Consider the following 22,946-nt stretch of genomic DNA (forward strand, 5'->3'; position numbering starts at 1 on the left):
ATCATCATACATTGATATTGCCTATTTTCCACGCTTGCTGCCAAAACAGCCTTCATCCATTGATGCATGGATATAATCAGGGACTTTTGAGGGTATCCTAGTGCTGTCTGCCACCACAACATTAGCAGAGGATTTTTATGCTTTATTGGCATGTTCCTAAGGAGTTTCTATGGAGTCGTAGGATGCATTAGCCTGCTTTGTCTATTTGTCTGCTAGGTGCATGTCAAAGTAGCATTCATTTGAATGCCATGACCAAAGGATTGCTAGGCATGTTATGCATTGCAAAGCTAAGTGACCTATAAGTTTAATCCTGTGTGTGTGTGTGTGTGTGTGTGTGTGTGTGTGTTGATCAGAATCTGAGCAGTTTTTAATTGAACGCAGTCACAACTCCTTGTGTTTTCAAAGTCACCCAAATTAGTGCTTGCTAATACAGCTGATCTAATTAAAATCTCCAAAAATCCACATAGTGTCTCACAGTGATCTATATAATAGTATAATTAGAAATAAATCTGAAAAACACATTTACAAACTTAGAAGTTTAGTTCAGTATGTTGCTGTAAAACTATTGTAATTACTGCCAAGACAGAAGTCTCAAAGTTCTAATTTAGTAGGTTTTTTTGTCTGCTAATACACAACCAGTACTGATATCTGTGAAAATCTAATGCCAGCTCTCCTTCATTCTGTTTCAGATCATGGATGAGACCCAAACGCAGATTGCCTGGCCTTCTAAACTGAAAATTGGAGCAAAGTCAAAAAAAGGTGAGGTTTCCCCGCTTTTTATACCAAACTCTTCCTATACTGTTGCTTGTGTGTAACTTACTTTTGGGGGGCTTAATGTTGAGCCTATAGGATGTATGGATATGACGAGCTCTATATGTTAACTTTGTTTTGGTTTTCCATCTGAAAAAACTAATAAAAAAAGGTTAATGGTTATGAGTCAGTTTGTTGTAACCAGAAAAATGTTCTTTGCAAACTCGGTGGGGTCGGATGGACAAAAAGGGGAGTATTTCAAGATTGCACTAGCATTGGTTATTAAAAATTTAATTGAAAAGATGAAAGCATTGCATGTTTTCTGTCCCTCGCAAGGCAGTAACCTCATCTTCATGGAGGAATTTTTTTTCAGATTTTTGCTGCAGAGGTGGAGGGGTGGGAGTTGGTTGCCCACGCATTTATTGCCCAAGTTGTTCCAGTGCTCTGTTACCAATAAAACATTATCACGGTTATTTAAAGCTCTTCCGGGAGGGAGTGAGGCCAGGATTGAGGAGAGGGGAGGGTGAGGAGTTGGTGTAGCGATGCCCACTTTAGCAGTTCTCCTGAGGAAAACAATGCGCATCTTCAAGCCAGATGTGCAATCCAGTGACATTATGTAACTTCCTCACTCATTCTTTATGGATAAAAAGTTGACGCAAACACATCAGAATATTAAACACTTTTTCCTCTGGCTGTTTAATCAGCTGTAGGTTCTACGCAGTTCATTCGCACACAACTATCCATTCACCCCAAGTATTAGTTCATTCAGAAAACCTGCCTTTGACGGCACCTGGGAATGATGATGTGTACAAAAAAAAATGTACGTTTTTGACGCATGATGTTAGATTTTCCCCCGGTGTTGCGTAAACCGAAAGCAGCAGAGGGTAAGAGTGTTATATAATCACTTGGTTATCTTATGCATTTTTTGGGGGGGGGTTGAAACTGCCCATCTGCTTTAACCACCTGGATCCTGGAATTGAGGGAAGAGGAAGGGACAACACAGCAAAATAGAGTTCATTTCACTTACCACATCAGCCATTCTGTAAACTTCAGGAAACGAAGAAACACAGATTTTATCCACCTTTTATTGAACACAAAATTAGTCCAACACAAAACTCACCTGCTCTGCTCTTGACAGAAGATGACGGAGCAGATTATGTTCCGTTATTTTTATCTAAAATCACACTCTTTAATAGCATTAGCTTTCCTTGTTTCCCTGGAATTTTCATGTGCAGTCTGGAATTGATTACACTCGGTGGGATAGCAGCAGATGTGAGGGGATCTGTATGTTTTGTAACCTCTGCGTATGGCGAGCCGCACTTCATCAAAATGCCAGCTCTGCTGTTTCATTCATCACCTGCAACTAGCCATCTCTACCGCCTGCATAGGTGCGATAAGGCAAGTTGGTAGCCTCTGGGACAAGCCGTCATCAGCACCTAGCCTGCAGTTTATCATAATGAGGAGCCATATCGCTCATGCACAAGACACGTACGTGTAGCAATTTAAGGACACCGGAGTGGTCAGTGTTGGTTTATTGGCGTCTCAGAAAGTATCATTTTTTTGTTTTTTTTTCCATTACGGATAATTGTTTTAAAGCTACTTCCAGTTGCCAGTTGTGTTTCACTGTTTCCGCAGATGTTTTGAATGAGGAACGCTAAGTCAACAGGATTTTAATTCTCTTCATTTGTGTGGTATTTTCTAATGCAGTCCTTCGCTGGAAAAATGCTTCAGCTTTGCCAGGCCAGAGCTCTGGGTCAAAAGGTTTCTTCTCTGTCAAGTGGAACAATAAAAATCTGTGTGACTGAAAACATTCACCTTTCGCAGCTACAGGTCTACTCTTGTTTTTGTTTGTTTTCATAGGTGTTGTGCGTGCCAAATTAGGACTTAAGGTGTTTTGTTTTTTTTATACATATATATTCAACAATCATTCATCAAATACAAAATGGGGGGTGGAGAAAAAGCACAGAGCACACACCACTTCAAAAATGTGGGGGTGTTCTGCATCACGACTGCGGCACTCATTTAGGCTGGCTAATGTTTGCCAGATGTGCTGTGCAGGTTGGAGTGGGGACACTGAAAGGGCCATACTCCCTCTAACGGTTACAGGAGGAAGTTGAGTGATTTCTGTTGTTCACGACAGCAGAATGATGGGAAAATTCCCTGGAACAGTGCTGAGGTTGTGATAGATCTCTGACCACTCTTTGTGCTTGTTTTTTTTTTTTTTTTCTCTGTTTTGTTTTCCTGTCTGACTTCAGCTTTTTTTTTTTTTTTTTTTTTTTTTTTTTGCTTTTTTTTTTTTTTTTTTTTTGTGAGTTCTTAACCCGCAAACAATCTGTGAGCTGTTGTTCCTCCCTCCTGTGATGCAGCATCTTTTGGAGTCTTGAGGTTGTCCGACCCTTTTGGCGCTCTCAACAAGATCTGTGCTTGTTTGTTGATGCATATCAAACTAATAACATTTGCTTCCTTTGTAAATACAAAAAAGAAACTACCCTGACTGTTTTCTTTTCTATGCTTCTCATATCTGACCCATGCAGGACTTTTCACTCCTAAGCTCCTTGGAAGACTAAACACGCTAGTACGAGTTTCTCTAAGGTCCCGGTGACTTTGTAACAATAAATCTGCTTCAACAAGTCCTGTCTGAGGACTACGCTGTACATCTGTGATCCTGTGTTTGTGTGTGCATGGTTAGGAGTGTTCCTGGAAGGGGGCTTTGTGGACTTCCTGCTGCTCGGTACAGTTAACACGTGGGCGATGGACCGTGGACGTGTAGTACATGAATGTGTGCACATGAACACACACGCACATATTTGTGTTTTTGCGTTTGCATTCTCCAGGGGTCCTGCATGCAGCAGTGCCAGATGTATTCTTACCCAATGCTGCGCAGACAAAACCATTAGCTGTGAAAAGTTTAGCTATGCAGTGTTTGTGCTGAGAAGCTGAGGAGGCACAGTTTATTCACTGCTTGGATATTTCTTGCGCGATCCTTTTGTGGTTGCTGAGTGTATTTACTCAGAAATTTTAAATGCTTCAAAGTGGTGCGTTTATCACTAGTTTGCATTTGGGTAAACACTACTGGGTCTTGGAGTGACTGCTAATAAACACCAGAATACAGTCAGTGATCTTTAGCAGTATTTGAGAAAGAAGCTGAAGGAGGTTGACAGAATGAGGTTCAGAAAAGAGAAGGTGAGGGTGTCTGTCTTCTATTTAGGCAAAATTGCAGCTCAAGATTTGTTTTTTTTTTGTTTTTAACAGCTCACAGTTTTTTGAGATTGCCTGAATGTAATTCCAGAGGTGCTCCTCTTCCCCAATCACCACATGGCATTTGCTTGCCAATAAAAATGAGACTCGGCAGATATAAAAGCAGTAATTACTGTCACACAGCTTTTGTCTGACGCACTGTAATTTGTTGACAAGTGGAGACTTTTTGTGTCATATTTGGATTGAACTTGTCGCATTCTGCCTCTGCTCATTGTCAGCACCAAGTCACGCACGCACATAGCATACTTCTACAGACGTTAAACACATGCCATCCGCCTCGTTTTTAACGTCTGCCCGTCTCTTCTTTCCTTGCCAGATCCACACATCAAGGTGTGCGGGAAGAGGGAGAATGTAAGGGAAGCCAAAGACCGAATAATGTCTGTCCTCGATACAAAGGTAAAGAAAACACCTTCATCACAGTGATTAAAAAACGTCCTTTGTGTGTAAACGGGCAGCTCTCAGTCTTCTGTTTCCTGCTGAAGGTGTTTTTCACTCATCTGTTATCAGGTTTATTTCACCTGAACTCTCCCACTGACAGCAATCAACTTTCCACTAATCAATCCCAACACTCAAGTCTTGAGTTTCTCAGTTTTGCAGTGTGTGCATGCAGGCTCCGTTGCCATGACAGCAAAAGAATTCGCATAGTTGGGTGACTGGGCTCTAGCACACCCTAGAGGCAAGAGGTCGCTTGTGCACTTTGTACAGCAACCCACACGGAAGAGCTGCACCCAACTGGAATTGTTTATAGCATTTTATATGGTTTTGTCACGAAAAGGCCTTTTTTTTTCCCCCCCTGGAATACACAGAATTATTTCAGAATTTTTATTTGCTTTATTCATTTTTTTTAATAAACAGCATATTTTGTTGCTTTGATTCTGTTCTAAATGAGTGCAGCATGTGAGTGTGTTTTTTTTAAAGAGTGGAAAATTGTAAAAGTAATGACTTTGTGACTGTTTAGATGGCGTAAAGGGGGACACATGTTCAACAGGCCTTTCAGTGAACCAGGATTTACAATCAGAGAAATAGCAGGGGAATCAGGGAATCTTGGACCTCTTTGTTGTTTAATATTGTAAGGTATTTACTTTACAGTGTCTTAAAATGCCTCGAATATTGCTGGTAATTGGCAATCTATAAATACAACTAAAAGAAATTAAAACATCACCAAAAAAGCGAGAGGTCTATTAGCTTGTTTGTTTTTTGTTGAACACACAGTTGTAGCTCGGGGAGACTATAAACTCCACAGTATGTACCAGATGGTTGCTTTACCCATGGGCCGGATGGGTGTATTTACTAGAAATATCTTCATTAGTTCAAAGCTGTAAATGCAGTTTTGTTTTGCTTTTTTCCTTTAGTTTATGTACAATGTTCTGTACTTTTCTCACCTCACTGATATTTTTCAAGGGTTATCAGTCATCTTCTCAACCACTATCACTCTTTCTTCTCATTAGAGTAACAGGGTGACTCTGAAGATGGATGTTTCCCACACAGAGCATTCACACGTTATTGGCAAAGGAGGCAACAACATCAAGAGGGTGATGGAGGAGACGGGGTGTCACATCCATTTCCCAGACTCTAACAGGAACAACCAGGCAGAGAAAAGCAACCAGGTTTGAACCTTTTCTTTAATGTCTTGGATCACTGCTTTGCATTCTGCTGCCCAGAGTGTTTCCTACCATCATCCCTTAAAAACAGATTTTCTTAGGTTTCAGGTTCTAAATAACTCTTTGATCTGTGTATGCAGCCCTCCAATCCATTTACTAGCTGTCACGGGGTCTCAGTCTGGACAGGTTGCAGAGAGTTGGTTCACTCGGGTGTTTTGATTGGCCAGCTCAGAGGAAGCTAGTATGTTTTGGCTGGCCTCACTAGAATAGCACTAGGATCCTGCTGTAATTACCATTAAAGTATAGTAAGAGGAGTTGAGGAGAGGTCCAAGCATTAGATATCTGCTCTACACCTGTGTATGAAAGAACTGACAAGTTCTTTATTTTCAAAGGTCTACTCACCTTACTCTTACGGTTTCTCTGTGGGCTTTGCATAAAACAGTTTGCACTTATTCCAGATGTAGATGGTTAAGCTACTCCCCTCAGAACTCTGTATTTTGTGCATTGCTCAATCCCCTCCAGTCTGATGATGCAAGTATGGGCTGATAAGCAGCAACACTCTCCTTTTAGGCCCTTTAAGCTGTGTCTGTTCTCCAGTATCAAAAGCTTTCAGTCTGCATCAGAGCCTTTGAGAGGGCAGGCATGTTGACAGTACAGTTTTATTGATGAGCACATGGTACATTACTGTAAAACTCAATGAAGGGGCTACTTTTGATTCTCAGTAAAGCTGATGAGCTTCAGGATATTGTTGAATCACACTTAAGCAAAGCTTTTTTATGTTAAAATCTACAGTGCAAGTGTATATTTGAAGATTTTCTTCATGTAGCAGAGGTGAATTAGAGTGACCTGCTTTGTGTTGATTGAATTTTTTCTTTTGACAGCAACACTTAAACTTTATATTTGTTTTGGCACTGTAGCTGTGTACCATGCTTAAGGTCTTTCATGGATAGCGCTGCTGAATCGTCTTTAGAGTGAGGAACGAGGATCAGAACAGAAAAAGCTAATGAGATCATTTATCACCCTTTTCATTAGTCTTTAAATTTAGTTAATCTGGCCTCTCTTTTTGGTGGTTATGCTTAAAAATTACTTGGTTAAATTTGCACGGTTGTTTTTACATTCACAGTGAATTGCATCATTGAGTCGAGCAGATTCATGACACGGTTCAAAACATTGCCTGCAAAGATGTCACAATTACATGAAACCGTATGCAAAGTACCTTAGTCTTGTATTTATCTTGGAGTGCGGGGGAACTGGATGACTGATTTACATCATTTACTTTTTATTATGAACAGGTGTCCATCGCAGGGCAGCCAGGCGGGGTGGAGGCAGCTCGAGTAAAAATAAGGGTAAGTTGGAATTCAGCCACGTTTGTCTTTGAGGGATACTCCACCCATAATTTTGAGTATCAAAGGCACATTCCCTGCAGACTGTTAAATTTGCACTTTTAACCTCCGTGGAGCAGACCGACTGTGCTCAGTTTACATTTCTGAAAGTTGCCGCTGATTTTAGTGCTGACCAATTTCTTTAAGAATAGATTTCAGTGTTATTTTGTAGTGCAGAGTTCAGCCAGATTGGACTGTTTTTAACAGAAAATCACAAGGCTGCCTAATCCATCCCACTTGACTGTAGGATTGAGTTGTTGATTGGGAAATGTTGATTTCTCATGATGTAAAAAACAATGGTGAGAATGAAGGATTTTGCTCAGCCGTACTAAGTAACAGCAACTGCAAGTACGAGTGTGTGTTTGAAACGATGTATAACAAATAATAAGAGTATTGCCCTAAATTTACCTCCACCTATGCCGTTTCCTGTTTTCCTTTGCCTTTGGCTGCTCCACCGGAGTACATTTGACCAGGCAAAATTTCAGCTGGACTGCAGTATCCAAGTGTCCATGTCTTGATCCTCTGGTCAACTTGGTCTCTCCAGCTTGTGTCATCTGAAATACTGTGCTTACCAGCACCAGCATGTCCAGTACTATTCGATAATTACTTGACATGAAGTTAAAATAATTAAGGACAAAAGTTTAAGACAAGAAATAGTCACATAAACTAGATTTTAAAGAATATTCTAAAGGACATTTGAAAATGTGTAAATCATGACCATGCTCAAGAAAATGTCAAAATTAGGACAGTCGAGTCAAGTCGCGCACCTAATCCTTCAGTGGAAAAGCTCCAACCTTTACAGTAGGTAAATATGTGGCCCAGGCATAGTTTCAACACTTCGTCTAAGCCACAAGCACCATTCCCTACTTATTCCCAGTCCACTTCCCAAGAACAATTGTAAAATAAAAGCATGAGCAACGCTCCCTCTGGCAAGTCTATCTCAAACCCATTTTCTAGCATTTTTTCCATCTTCAGTTTCATTCTGACGGGAAGCCCAACCTTCAGCTTCATCTCTGAGAGCAAAAAGACCTCGTGTGCTTGTGTGACCTACTACATCTTTAGACTTTTACTGTATTTCAACACCACAGCAGTTGTCTAAAGTGAGCACATTCCTCTGCTATGAACTGACCAAAACTAACATGGCGATGTGTGCTTTTGAGAAAGACAGAGTGAGTGTGTGCTGGAGGGAAAAGACAGGAAGACAAGGTCACGCTGGATGTTGTTGCAGTGCGTACTGGCAAATGTCTGCATGCATGTACCCATATCTCTCCATGTTTAATGGGTGTTTTCATAAGCAACAAATCAAATCCCAGATCATCTGCTTTCTTTGCTATGGATGAGGGGAAAAGAATAATCAAACCGAACCATACCAGTGTTGTACAAAGAACCACAAAGAGTTTTGTGTCCTCGAGAGAAGACTCAGTCAGCGGACAAGTGAGCTGAATAATAAGAGTTTCCTCTCCTGTCTGTCAGCTTGGTGTCTTTCAGTGGAAACCTTGATACTTACCTAGTCCTGGAATAGCCAAACATATTGTATGTGCTGTCAACAGTGTTATAAATTTGACATCCAGTTTAAGGCAGCTGTCGATGAAGGAGTGTTATAGTTTGTGCTCGGGCATGATTAGCGATCAGGCTACATGCGCCCACTTCTTAAAGCAGATTAGGGCACGGTTCGCTTGACTGCACCGTGGCAGAGCAGTCACGCTACTCAAACAGACGGGCACAGTACAGATCGCCTAACATTGTATACATTTCATCTGGTCAGCGTTAGCTTCACACTGAAAATGTCAACATACTTTAGATGTTTACGTGGTATACCTGCGTCCTGTAGTCATCACCGACTTGGATTCCATCTCACCAAACAGAATATTTATACAAAGCCTTGGACGTGCCATCAGAAGCTGTATCCCTGTTTGCCTGGAGACAAATCAATGGCTTGATTTAGTTTTGTTGACATCTTTTATAATGTGTTAAACTGCTACTGTAGTAACTTTATCTTGAGGTGGAGTTTTTCCCCTCTCAACACCTCGCCCTGTCCCGCCTCTTATCCCCTCTGAAAATATCTCGAAGTGTCTACATTTTAATTTAGTTTTAGCCATTTGACTTTTTATATTGTTTATATTTTCATAATCTCCTCCCCGGTGCTCCTGTGGTTCATTTTTCCATTTCCAGCTCTGACAGTCTGCCATACTTCTTTCACTTGGTCAGAAAGTTGGATCAATATTTAAAAAAAAAAATCACAGTAGAGAGGGGGAAAAGGGGGGAAAAACGAACCATGATTAAGTTTTTCTGGTATCAAGTATTTTTGTTGCACCAGTGTTTATCTTTTCAGTTTCACATCAGTAATTCTGGCTTGGATTAAACTCAAAAGTCAGAAGGCCCAGACAAAACAAGCCAGATGTGTAAACACACTCAGACTGATTATTGAAGGGCTAATCTTTTTCTTTTTCTTTTTTTCTTTCCCTACATTTGGTGTGAAGTCAGCAGATAATTCATCACCCTGGATCTGTTAAAATATAAAGGAAAACTGTCCTCCACGTTTTCTAAAGCCCACTAAGTGCCAGAGCTTGTCTAATTTCTTAAAAGTTAATTGTTAAGATAACCTAAGATGCATTTCTGGGCTCACCCTCATCATCCAGTGCATGCCGAGTGGCATCGATCTTGAGGGAGGGGGAAAAAAGTGGACTCGACGGTTATTTCGAATCTTTTTCTTTTTTTAAGTTGTGTTGAAATTGAAAAATTCCACAGTAAAATGCATGAGGTTAGAGAGTTTACCTCAGTTTCTTGTCCTCCTACATAACTCCTACAGTTATGGTTGCTAGTTAGACAGAGTACTATCGTCTGGGTGGGCATTAGACCACATCCTCCCCAGTCGTCTTCTAAAACCAGAAGTGGCTGGTTTGTTCCTGCATTAGCAATGCAGCTAAGGGAGAATCATGTCCCTTAATCATTCAGACACACCGCAGTGGACCTACAAGGTCTGCCGTACTTCTGATGCCTTCTTGGGTGGAGATCTGTTTGACTCTGTAACAAGCCAGTTGTTGAGGTGATGGATTCTTGGGGGATTTAATGTGGCTTTCGGAGATGGAGCTGGCAGGTAGGTGATGAAAGGTCTAGCTAGTTGCGTTACCTCAAAGATATTTTCATTTTTCTTCATCCCTCACCCTTATGTCAGGACAAGTGAGGCCTTTGAACAGCACTTTCTGTTTGAATACATGTGAAACCCATATTTGCCAAGCTGTCCTTTTTGAAAAAAGCTGAACTCAGCTCCGCCGTGAAAATCAGCCTATTCTTCATTCAGTTCTCGACTCCTGCTGGTCTGCTTGTCCTCCCTTGCATTTCCCTCAGTGCTGACCTAAATTTCTCGAACCCTCGGAGAGCGAGTGCTGAAACGTGATATAAATGTAAGGCCAAGCGCATATGGGACTGATCAGGGATGCATTTCTTTGGTCAGAGCAATTCATGCTGCTTGCCCTTCACTGGCAGCCAAAACCATAGTGGCGCTCTGCCCAAGAGTCAGTGTTTGGATAAGTGTGTGCGTGTGTGTGTTCATTGTCTTTATGAGTGTGTATATGTGCATTCCCTTCAGTTTTTCTGTATAAGGGTGTGCCTGTGTGATTTATCTCTCTTGTGTGTGTGTGTATATATAAGCATGTGTATGCATAAAGTAAAGTTGTCAGCATCTATTCTCTTTGAATGAAGGCTGTGACACAAATGACAGGAACTGTTATCTGTTGCTGGTCCTGTGGTTTAATTCAGTGACTTGATGTATGAGAATTAATGTATGAGAGTGAACAGGCCATGGACCACTAATGTTTTAAATTTTAAACCAGAGTTGGATGTTTTCGTGTAGCCATAATGATAAAATGATGAAGAATTTTATTTCTTTTTTTTTTATGTTGTTTTTTTTTTTGACCCTGTAGCATTTTGCTGCTTGCAGACGTTGTCTTTTTTTCTATTCTTTTTTTTTTTTTTCCTTCTTTTTGCTGCCGGTGCTACTCCACTTCATTTTGACTATCTTCCCCAGATTTATTTATTTGGCCTGACAGATTTACATACCAAGTGTTGCCACCTTCTGTTAAATGAAGGATTGTTATGGCTGTGTGTCAATTCACATAAGTCTTCAGTATGTGAAGAAATCCCCCTTTTCCTTATGCGTTTTTACTTAATCGGTGTAAGTCACTAATGTTTTGACACCGGCTGTTATGTTCTTTCTGTCATAATTTTTTTTGAAGAGGGGGGAAAAAAATCTGGTTCCACATGTTTTATATTTTTTCCTACAGAAGCCATAACAGTTTAATAATAAGCTCCAACACTCTGCAGCATTTCAGCCGCCATCACTATGCTTCCACATGTTCAAAGACGATGGTTGTCGCTTACTGTTAATACCTTCCCTTCCTCTGTCCTCCTCCTCCTTCCACCTGTCCCGTCACGTTACAGGAGCTGCTACCTCTTGTGCTGTCTTTCGAGCTCCCTGCAATCATGCAGTCTGACCCCAGCTCGCCCACTGTGCAGCACATCTCGCAGACCTACAACCTCACAGTCTCCTTCAAGCCCCCGACACGTCTCTATAGAGCCACAGGTGTTGTTCGCGGCTCACAGAATAATGCCAACGCACTCAAGGTAAGAAGGATCTCACGGTTTAGAAGTGACGAATGGTCTGTGGCATTTGAGGGTTGTGTGAAACAGATGGTCAAGGCTTTTTGTTACTAATTAATAAGAAAATTATGGAGTAAAAAATGCACATTACAACTTTCCACAGACTAAAGCGATAAAAAAGTACGACATTGTAAAACATGAAATGCATGAAACCAGCAAATGCTTACATTTTATAGCCAGGAACCAGTGAATATTTAGCTGTTGACTCATTAGTCTGTTTTAAGCATTTCCTAATACTGCACCAGCTGTATTAATAATTTAAACTCTGTAACGTCACCTTTTTACTTTGTGGCAAAATTATGGAAAGGCCAAACAGCCCTTGTGTGTCCTGTAAAATATGCTTGAACTCTGACCTCTGTACTCCTTCTCAGTCATTTCAGTTCTGTAATATTTTAGTGAATCCATTTACATGTTGAACCACGCGCCCAAAAAAAGGGTTTCCTGAGCCACGCGTTAAGGCCCACCAACACTTTCGGCATGCCTCACTTTTCTCATATAAACTGCTTCATTACATTCGGCACCACAGGGGCAAGAGAGTGCTGAGAGATTTTTGGTCACTCAAACTGGACGGCTGCTAGTTTAGCTCTCCACTGCAGGGGAGACTGTGTCCCACTACTGTATCAGCAAGTCCACAAGCTCCCCTCAAATGAAACTGTACTTTAAATTAGTCTCTGAGTTTCTTGCAGTTTTTTTCTGCTGCTTGTGTATGTTCGTAATCATACTGTATGTTTCCTATATATAAACATACAGAGATGTATTTCCTCAACAGGCATCTGGCTTAGGATAGTGCCAGGAAGGTTTCTCATAAATCTCTGCCAAACAAATCATAGCCACCATTCCCCCACCCCACTACCAAGCTTTAGTTAACAACATGGAGTTAATTTTAGTTTGCCAACAGTTGCGTTTTGCATATGTGCATTTCTGCGTTCATTTATTCATCAGTGCCAGTGCACTTTTATTTGGATTTGTATGCTTGTGTGCATTTGTGTGTTCCTATGTACAGCACATGTGTTCATATGCAGAAACATTGCCCCTGAGTTTGCGGTAGGTCTGAGGGGTCAGTCAGGACTGGGAAGAATGCCAGATGAAAGCTGTATGCTATGTTGTGTGGTGGCGTGAGACCCTTAGTGGTTTTGGCAATTCTTAAAGGTGCTCTATGGATTGTTGTCTTATGTTGGCCACAGTGTGCAGATTCCTGTAGAAGAGGGGAAATGACATACTTTACAAGGCCAAGTGATGGCTTGCAGAGACTGCAAAGAATGAGACTGTTAAGATGGCCAGCACAGTTAAAAAAAAAAAAAAAGCAATAATTTTCATTGGTTATATAGAAAACACTGGTGCTTTCTCTGAGAAAGCACCAGCTTTGCTTTACTGCTCTGTGAAACAATTACTTTGTAATCTGGCCTGGATACTGCTTAAAATGAAATGTTGTTTTAGCCTCTTGTTCGCTTATCTTTTTTCTTTTCAAGACTAACAATTCATCACATCTTTACTTTATTTAATATGCACTGTTTTATATTCATATTTAAAAAATGCAAATTGCTAGTTATAGTCTTGTATTCTTGGCAAAAATATTGTTCTCTTGCAACGAGTATGCATCCAAAATGAGATGCATTATTTAATATTCCTGCCTGAAAAGTTAAATCGATGAATGGATTTGCGTTTATTTAGAAGTTATCAAAGGCCACAGTCAAACATTTATTGGCGGTTCCTCATGAGAGGATTCATGGCTTCGCTAAGTGTCTTTGTATTATGGATTGAATACTAAACAGTAATTTGATAACTTGCTATCATAGACAGAATAGTTGTTTTTTTTTTTTTGGTAATGACTGCACTTAATATACACAAATGTTTCTGTACATAAGCTAATAGCACCAAGGCACACTCAAAATCCAAGTGGTGCTTAACATCAACACATTAACACATGCTGAACAAGTTGAACAAGTTGGCTGCTTGGTTCATTGAGACTGTGGATGCCAACACTATGAAATGTACATTATTGAAGTATTAGTATAACCTATGAATTGCGCTGTATAATTTCACAGGTTGTCTCTGATCTAAATCTTATGTGACTCCGTGTCCTTAATTTGTAACTACCATATTTGTTTAAACACAGATGTTCCAATGATGCCACCTGTGTGTGTGTGTGTGTGTGTGTGTTCCTCACCTTTCCTGCATGAGAAATAGGGAGGGCTGGATTGGCAACTACAAAGGAAAGTCAAGACAGTATTTTGGGTGCAATTTCAGGAGGACTCAAGTAGAAAGAGGAGCCATTCATAGGAAGACTAAGATGAAATCCATTAAAAGAGCTAAATCTCAAAGAATGATCAGATGGCTATCATGCATAACAATTTACAGCAGGGAACATTTTGCTGTTTTTCAGTTGCCTTAGCAGTCATGCGAAGAGTTTTCACGGGACAATGTCCTGTACAATGCTCAAAGAAATTGCAAAATACCCAAGAGCTACATCTGAGACGACGTGCCTCAGTTAGCATGTTAAAGTTCATGACAGTCCAATTAGGAAAAACGCTGAACAAGTATGGCTTATTTGGGAGGCTTGCCAAGAGAAAGCCTTTTCTCTTTAAAGAAAACATGGCAGTGCAGCTTAGGTTTGCAGCATTTCATCTGAACAAACAACAAGACTTCTGGAAGAATGTTCTTTGGACAGATGAGACGTGATCTCCAAAGTGGACATGTCTAACTAAAATGCAGAGCGCCACGTTTGATCAAAACCGGCTGGTCAACACAAACACGCCATACCGTCTGTCAAGGATTGTGGTGGAGGGGTGACGATTTGGGCTGGTTTTGCAGCTACAGGAACTGGGCACATTGCAGTCATCGAGTCAACCATGAACTCCCCTGTACAGCAGAGTATTCTAGGGTCAAATGTGAGGCCATCTGTCTAACGGCTAAAGCTTGGCTGAAATTGGGTCGCGCAACAGAGCAGTTATTCCAAGTACACCAAAAAATCTATATCAGAATGTCTGACATGCTGTGGCAGGACCTTTTAAGAAGGCTGTGAGTTAAAGAATATCTGCAAGCTGTGAACTGAAAAAGCACTGTAAAGAAGAGTGGGGCAAAACTCTTATTGTGTAAAGCATGGGATTTGCTTATTTTTGCACACGACTGCAGAGAATCCTGTGAAAAATGGTTTGTTTTTTGTGTTTTTACTTTTAAATCTAATTGGTGATTATCCTGTGAGATAAAATATGCTAAAATATGTTTTCTTTTGTAATCCCTGTTCAGAGAGGTACAGCTCTGCTACTGGAGCACCTGGCCGGTAGCCTGGCTAGCACTATCTCATTGACCACCCACCTGGACATCGCACCGCAGCACCACCTCTTCATGAAGGGACGCAATGGCAGCAACATCAAGCACATCACCCAAAGGACGGGAGCTCAGATCCACTTCCCTGATCCCAACAGCCCCCAGAAGAAATCTACAGTCTACATTCAGGGCACCATCGAATCTGTGTGCTTGGCACGGCAGTACCTCATGGTATTCATCTTCAGTGTGTGTTTAATTTATTGACAACTGAAAAAAAGAATGCTAAACTGCTAAGCCAGCCCCTTCCAACTTTGTATTTTTGGTTAAGAGATGGCATTTGCGTTATATTCTTACATGTACAGATTCCACATACTGTGTGGTAGCTAGAATGGATGCCACTGTTTCATCAGTATCATCATGGTATGTGTGAATGATGCATGGGTTTTCAGATGTGAGTTAGGAAGTAAACCACGATTGCCTTGAGGGTTTTGAATAGCCTTGGGAGAGATTTGCTTGGCTCTAGTCGAGCTGCTGAAATGTCTGTCAGATAAACAAGAATCTGTAACCGACTCAAGGTTAGCACACATGGTTCATAGCTGCTACATACCTGCATGTAAGATGGACACAATTAGTTTGGCTTGACTTCTTTATGTCCTTTCTATGCCTTAAAAAAAGAAGATCCTCCTCATGGTAATGGGTTGACCTGCTTTCTGTGGTAGATTCTAGTGGACTGGATATCAACCTGACTGTAATTCAAAGATTACGTTAAAGTTTGGACCAAAGATAGCACTTCATATTTAAATTTCACTTGGTTAAAATGCTCAGCGGTCATTCTTGTCTTGTTTCCCATGACCGCTGAGGCTACCCGAATCTTAAATTACTTAGGAGTATAATCAGAGGTCTGTTTCAGATATGTGTAAAAGTGATGGCTGTTTAATTACTGTTGGCTTCGGCTGAGCTGGTGTGTATATGACATCTCAGCTGTAAACAGCTTTGGCTTTCTGTTTGGACATCCATAATGTGGGGCAGTAATTCTGCAAGAGCTGCCTTCTCTTTGTCTGCGGTCTCCCAGTTGGCCCCAAAGACATTTAGCAAATGCCAGAGTTGTTTCAGTGACCAAACATGACTTTCTTTTGGAATTGAAATGGGACACACAAGAAGGAGCTTCTTAAGTGTCTTACACTGGTGAAGAGTAAAGAATAAAAAAAAATAAAAAAAAAGATTAATAAGAGATGAGATGGAGAAGAGAGGAGAAACAAAAAGCAATGAGTGGGAGAGGATCGTAGAAATGAACAAAGGGCATAAAAAGGGCTAGGTGAGGTGCTGTAAACTAGATGCAGAATAGGCATACAGGAGTGGGAGAGGCCTCCTCGCGGTAGTGAACTGTGTGATTTGGCTTCTCATAGCCAGACTATAGATTATAGCTCCAATCTCAAGCCCCGTCAGAGCCAGTCTGGCTCTGCTCTCTGCTGCTAATTACACCCACTCACAATAGGAGCACTGTCCAGCTCTCAGCCCAAAATATAGATGTCTGTGGTGCTTGTGGTGGTGATCATGCAAAACAGATTGCTGTTGGCGGAATTTCCCAAACTCAGTGTGGGATGAATCCAGCACTGAATCTTGTATTTATTGGTATGACCAACTTGCTCTACAAATGGTATACTACTATTGAGAAACGGCTTATATTACTGGAGCACCAGTGCAAACTTGAAAGCTTTTCAAAGAGATTGGTGTGCAGCTGACATAAGAAAATGAACGTTTATTACAAATATGTATTTATTTTGTCTTTGCTCCACAGGGCTGTTTGCCTCTGGTATTAATGTTTGACATTAAAGAGGATATTGAGGTGGAGCCCCAGTGTATCACAGCGCTAATGGAGCAGCTGGATGTCTTCATCAGTATCAAACCAAAGCCAAAACAGCCCAGCAAGGTATGACTTCAAGCCCACACTCACACGGCACGGAAAGTTGGGATTTCAGGCACTGGTACTGACTTGGCTTTGAGAAAGGCAATTTAGTCTTTAAGCTACAGCTACTTCTATCCAAACCAAAATATTTTAACTGTTTCAATGGATTGTCACAAAGTGCTGAAACCTAATGACCTTAGTAAACCCCTGATCTTGCCTTGAGCATCATCATGTGGTTAATCTCTGTGGTTTCATGGCAGCAAATCCAAAGAATGGGTTTAAAACCATTCTTTGGTTTTTTAGAGGATGCATATTGTGTGTACATTGTGTTTTTTAAATTGATCGCGATGAGCCATTTTTGTTTTGTTTGGTTTTTTTGGGGGGGGGGGGGACGACTCTTTGTATCCTCTATAGTCATATTAACAGTATAGTGTTATCGCACCATAAAGAACATAGAAACAGTTCCAAATGCTGCATCATCTATGGCTTATTAAGCTGGCTTTAGTCCATTTAGCTCACAGTCCACTTTTCTAGATGTGCTTTCAAAATAAACAAAGACCCACATCAAAATCAAGAATATTGTTATTATCAGATTTACTTCGAATGTAGTGGCAGTTAGCAAATGTTTGCATGCAAACACATCATTTTTATTATATGCTTAAATGAGAAGCTCCTAGTGTTGTTTAAATTAAATAGTTATTTGTTTCCTTTTTTTTAACTAGGAGAGATTGTGTATCCAGGATCATGCTTCAACATTTCCAGTGGCATTAAAAATCATATTTCTAGAGGATATATTTACACACACATTCATACAAGCAAGTTATTCTATGTGCTTTCTATCACATTCACACTCTGACGGCTGCATCGGGAGCAACCTTCCAATTAGGAGATGAACTGAACCACAGCAGCTCCTTAAATATATCCCTTCACAGTTTTGACTGTTGCATGTAAAAAGAGCATAACAAGACACTGGCTAAAAAGTGATCAGTGGCTGGATAAAGTACAAGAAATGCTCATTTTTTGAGGACTAAAACAGGCACCCATAGGAAACTGGACCACATTTCTATAATATTATGAACATCGTAGACTAAAGAAAGTGCCCCGTGTTATTACAGTGTATTTATTCTGCTGTCAACTTTTAGTTACCAGGTTTTATACTTCTCAATTTTTCTTCTTCTCAAAGAAAAAATAGGTTTGGGGGGTTCTTTTTGTTTTTAAAAGGAGCTAATTTTTCTTCTTTATGCATTTTACACTTGGGACTGTAATATGTACTTGACAGAGTAATGATTACTTTAGGAGGCAGCGTACAGACACAGTGTTGAGTGTCCTCCTCTGTAACACTAGCTGTGCACTGGTATTGACCGTTACAGAGCTCCTACCAGGCAAAATAACCAAATAAGAGTAATGTATTTACTTAACTAAAGAGAGGAAATATTCCATCCCAGCTGTTTGCTGCTCATATAGTTGCACACAGAGTAGATGTAGATTCTGAAAATGAAGCACACAGAAAAGAACCACTTGCTTACATGAATAAATGTTACACAGTGCCAGCATGTTACAGCAATGATAAAAAATTATAGCAAGAACGTTCTGAGTTTCGATCTCCCGGTTTGTTGGACTCTTTGTGTGGAGTTTGCGTGTTCTCGCAGTGCCTGCGTGGGTTTCCTCCAGGTGCTCTGGTTTCCGTGCACAGTTCAAAGACACGCTTGTTAAATTAACTTGTTTTTCTAAGGTGGCCGTAGGTATTCGTGTGAGCGTGTGGGGTTGTGATGGACTGGCAACCTGTACAGGGTGTAACTCATGCCTTGCCCTGCGGCAGCTTCAATGCACTCTACACCCCCCACCCCCCACCCACTGCAAACCTGAACTAATTGAACGAGTAACAAAGTGGATGAATGCCTTAACCTTCAGCCAGTCTCATAATTGATTCAAGCATCTGGCATATACTACACTCAGTTTCCACAGTGGTCTTATCTTAAGAAATCACAACATGTATAATAGACTACATTAAAAAAAGCCAAACATCCAGTAAACATTAAAGTTTCGATGAAAATGTGTCCTTTTCTCCCATAGGAAAAAGACAGCTGCTGTCCTACTTGTTCAAATGCAGCATCAGAGAAGGGGAAAAAAACGACTGCTCGAGAAACAAATAAGCCACTGTTCCATTTCAGTTACTTTCCATCAAATGACAGCATGACATTGAAGTAAATTATGGATTGCCTTGTCATATTTCATCACTGCTAAAACTTAGAAAGGGAAAAACTGGATCCCTGTACCAACACAGTGAAGGGTTTTGGCAAGTCGGCATCTGCCACAGTGGGGAATCGCAGTCTCTCCTCTGCACAGCCTGCCATGCATGTTTCATCTGCTGGACAGGGCCACTCTGTTTTTTTTTAGTAGGAAAAGCTGAAGCATAACAAAAAGTAAGTGGCTTCATTCTTGGTAAATTAGGTAGAAATTTGGAGTTAAGCTCAATGACCTTTAATTAAATGTAGCTTCTATTAGTGAAATCTGTTACTCAATCTTTGGCACGCCTTTTTTGTATATACAATTGATCTAATGTTTATAATAGTCTGCTGTTGTACACGTAGTATTCTTAGTCATATTTCACTGTTTGGCCTCAACCTGACCTGCTCATCAAGGTGCCTACGTCCCACCCTGAGTCAGGGCTCAATGCCCAAACCAGACGGGCCTGCGGGGACCGGTGTGGAAGTGCCAGTATAAACACCGACCCAGCCCAGATCCTCTTAAGAACCCTTCACTTAAACATTTTAATGAGGTGACAGAAATAATCCAAAAGGCCGGTCCAAATGGGTGCCACAGCCTGTCTGCTTCAATCACTTTGGCAGTCCTGTAGAGGAGGGTGTGCACATGTGTCAGGGATATTCACCGCTGATTGAAAAAAAAAATAAATTCAGAAGCTCAATTTTGGCAAAATGCAAAAAGTCAGCACTTTGATTTATATTTGATGTTTGGTAAGATCGAATAAAGCAAGGTTTCCAGTCATTTCTTTCAATGATTCCAAATCTGATTGTGAATTTTGTGTTTTTCTGTTCTTTTTACAGTCTCTTATTTTCTTCTCTCATATCAGACAGATATGTTGATCAAGAAACACTGTCTCTCTCACTGTCGTTCCTCCCCCGTCTCCTTCTCTCTCCCACACTGCCTCAATGTTTATCCTTCTAATCTACCCTTAATTCCCTCTTCCTTCCTCACATTTTATGTTTGTCTTCTCCCTCAGCCTCCCTTTCACTCCCTATCTATGGTACCAACATTCCCTACCCTATCTCTCCCTTGCTCCTCCTCTTGCTTTTCTCTTCTGCCTCCTAGTTTCCTGTTTATTTCCATGTCCATCCCACTTGTTCCCGTTTTCACCGGTTTCTCATCGCCTCTTCCTTCTCTCTCGATCTCTCCCAGTCTGTGATAGTCAAGAGTGTGGAGAGGAATGCAGTCAACATGTACGAAGCCCGAAAATTCCTCTTGGGTCTCGAGAGCAATGGAGTGGTGTCTTCCTCACCCCCTGTGGCACTGAATGCTGGCACTAATGGTCCATCCCCATCTCTCATCTGCCCTGTTGGCCTGGACATCCTGGCCTCAGCTGGCCTGGGGCTGAGTAATCTTGGTAATGACAATGTTTAACTTGCTAAGAAATAATGCTAAAGAATATCTTTCTCTATGATTGGGGGAGGGTGAATAAGATGTTACCTTTTTATTTCGTGCACAAAATGCAACAGATTCAATTGTATCATGATAGAAGAACTAATATCTTCATGAATCAGTGTCATTCCCAAGCGTGTAACACAAAGTAGTCTCTTTTAGAATTTTCATTGGTTTACTGAATTGAAAAACACAATCCCCCTTTACATAAATCACAGCTGGTGACTCACTGCATCTCTATATGACCTTTACAGCAGGAGCTGTGTGGACGCAAGTCCAAATCTGCACATCTTTGATCAGTCAACCATCAGAAAATAACCTTGGTACACATGTAGTTGCAGCACTTTGAATAATTTATGAGTTTATGAATCACAGGATGATGAACGGTTCTTATCGCGTAGGAGTTTGTCTGCAGCGCTGACCTCAACATCTGAGCCCAACAGAGTCCAGAACTGTTGAGATTAGGGGACATTTTTGTTTCCATGGATGACTTTCAATTGGTTGTAAGAGTGCGTGCAGTGTATAACAAATCTTTAGTCACAGTTATCAGATTTTTGCATTCTTCTCATAAAAAAGTTTGGAGATTCAGTCTGTTTAAAAAACAAACAAAAAAAAACATGGAATTTAGGACATGATTTATATATCAGAGGCAGTCAGAAAGGCAGATAGGATAAGCTGACAGGAAGTGGCTCATTCCTGTAAGCACTAGCTGGCAGTAGATCTGTTAGAAATTTAAATATAAATGCAGTATGTCATCAAATGGTAACCACAGCAAATCTGCATTACATTACTGGAATGTGTTTATTTTCTCCTACCACTGACTTGGACCATATGTGATAGTCAAGATGTTGAGTATGTATTTGTGCTGAGAATTTTCTGAGATAATGGGTTTATTTTTGTTATAATTTTGGAAAACCTAGCACAAATGTTTTAGCATATCTTCTGTTAGTTTTGATGAGCATGTGTTCAGTTTATGATTGGATTGTCCCCCCTAGAAAATGAGATTAAAGATTGGCTGCAAAAAAGCTCAGTGTGCCAGGAGAGTGCCCGTACAGTAGAAATCTTTTTTTGCTGTTTCATTTAAACTCAGGGGCCCCGGGTGAAGCTGTGGACGGCCACATCCTGGCCTTTAGTAATTGCTACATGCTTTTCTTCTTCAGATTACAGACCAGTGTGCCAGAAGAATCCCTGGCCTTATTCCTGGAGCCAAAGTAGCCCCTTGTTAAAGCCACAGACCTGCTTCTTTCTGTTTTCATACACTGCGTTTGGGTTAAGACACCAAGCACCACATTGTTGGTGTTCTCGATACCATAGTTTTATTGGGTATGAGGACACACTAGACGTGTACTTATGCATCCATGACCTTGTAGAAATTTAAGAAATTCTTGCTCTCATTTGCTGTTGGGTTGATGGCAGTTTGATGGAATTCCAGTTAAATAGCTGGAAGACCAAGATTTTTTTTTTTTCTTAGTGCAACTTATGATTAGCTTAAAAAATGCACTTTGACAGGACCACCACTGATCTATTCATATACTGTCTTCTCCTTTCTTTCCTAATTTCTTTTGGTTACCCTTTAGCCTTCCTGGGTGCAACAGCATCACACTCTCTCCCCAATTCTGCTGCCCCAAACGCTGTGCTGAACAGCTTAAACTCCTCCATGAGCCCTCTGCAGACCCCAAGCCCCAGTAACCCCACTCCTTCCCCCTCCCTCTGGCCAAGTTCACTCACCAGCACCCAAGGTTTGTATATAGTACTGCCAGTAGCTCTTATGGTAAATCTGTATTTAATTAATTTATTTTTTATTCACAAATTATGTGTCTTGATGCATGCTTGACGTGAAAGAGTAAAATCCTTACAAATGTCTCAATCTTTATTTTAATTTTTGGTAATTCAGGTAATGTATTACATGACAAAAAGCCCTGTAACATTTTTCTTATTACTTTGATATTTTGGAAACTTAAGGCTTCTCGTCTCAGCTGATGCTGCATCCTGCCACTCAGGCCACCCTGAGCAGCATCCTGCTGTCCGGTGTGCCAAGTTATACACCGAACACACCATCTCCTCCACCTGGCCTCGCCCCCATAGACAAGCAGCCCAACGGGGTCCCTGAGTGCACCCTGAATGGACATGTCAAGGTTGGGCCCTTACCAACTTTATATTGTATCACCTCGCTCTACGTTTTGAATGACTGTGATAATAATTATTTTTTATTTTTTGTGTGGGCATGCACATGTATAGCACTCTGGCTCAGTGTATGGGAGGATAACAACGGCGTCAATTGCAGAAAATGTCTTGAGTCCAGCTCCATGTGACTCAGTCCAGGAAGCCAGTGGCCACAGTCCATCAGAACCACGGTCAAGCAAGTCCAGCCCGGACGAAGGTATTCCTCAAATCATTGCAGTGTCCTTGTCACTGAACACATGTGATTTGTGGCTGGATCCATGCTTTCACATTTACACCTAACTC

General features: G+C 40.9%; 1 protein-coding gene across 1 annotated transcript in view; it reads left to right on the forward strand.

Annotated features, from left to right (window-relative positions):
• Nucleotides 1-22,946, forward strand: part of bicc1a (BicC family RNA binding protein 1a) — a 55,699-nt gene that overhangs the window by 24,671 nt on the left and 8,082 nt on the right. Inside the window, exons 3-13 of the mRNA XM_085369752.1 lie at nucleotides 690-759; nucleotides 4,325-4,404; nucleotides 5,457-5,615; nucleotides 6,902-6,955; nucleotides 11,432-11,614; nucleotides 14,897-15,148; nucleotides 16,716-16,847; nucleotides 20,241-20,445; nucleotides 22,058-22,219; nucleotides 22,443-22,615; nucleotides 22,719-22,860. Of these exons, the coding sequence (XP_085225878.1) occupies nucleotides 690-759; nucleotides 4,325-4,404; nucleotides 5,457-5,615; nucleotides 6,902-6,955; nucleotides 11,432-11,614; nucleotides 14,897-15,148; nucleotides 16,716-16,847; nucleotides 20,241-20,445; nucleotides 22,058-22,219; nucleotides 22,443-22,615; nucleotides 22,719-22,860 (1,612 nt within the window). The remainder of the gene's footprint in view (nucleotides 1-689; nucleotides 760-4,324; nucleotides 4,405-5,456; nucleotides 5,616-6,901; nucleotides 6,956-11,431; nucleotides 11,615-14,896; nucleotides 15,149-16,715; nucleotides 16,848-20,240; nucleotides 20,446-22,057; nucleotides 22,220-22,442; nucleotides 22,616-22,718; nucleotides 22,861-22,946) is intronic.

The sequence above is a fragment of the Diplotaxodon limnothrissa genome, linkage group LG13 (assembly GCF_057381915.1).
Source record: "Diplotaxodon limnothrissa isolate DT_005_m linkage group LG13, D_limnothrissa_male_GT1.1, whole genome shotgun sequence".
NCBI classification, from domain to species: Eukaryota; Metazoa; Chordata; class Actinopteri; order Cichliformes; family Cichlidae; genus Diplotaxodon; species Diplotaxodon limnothrissa.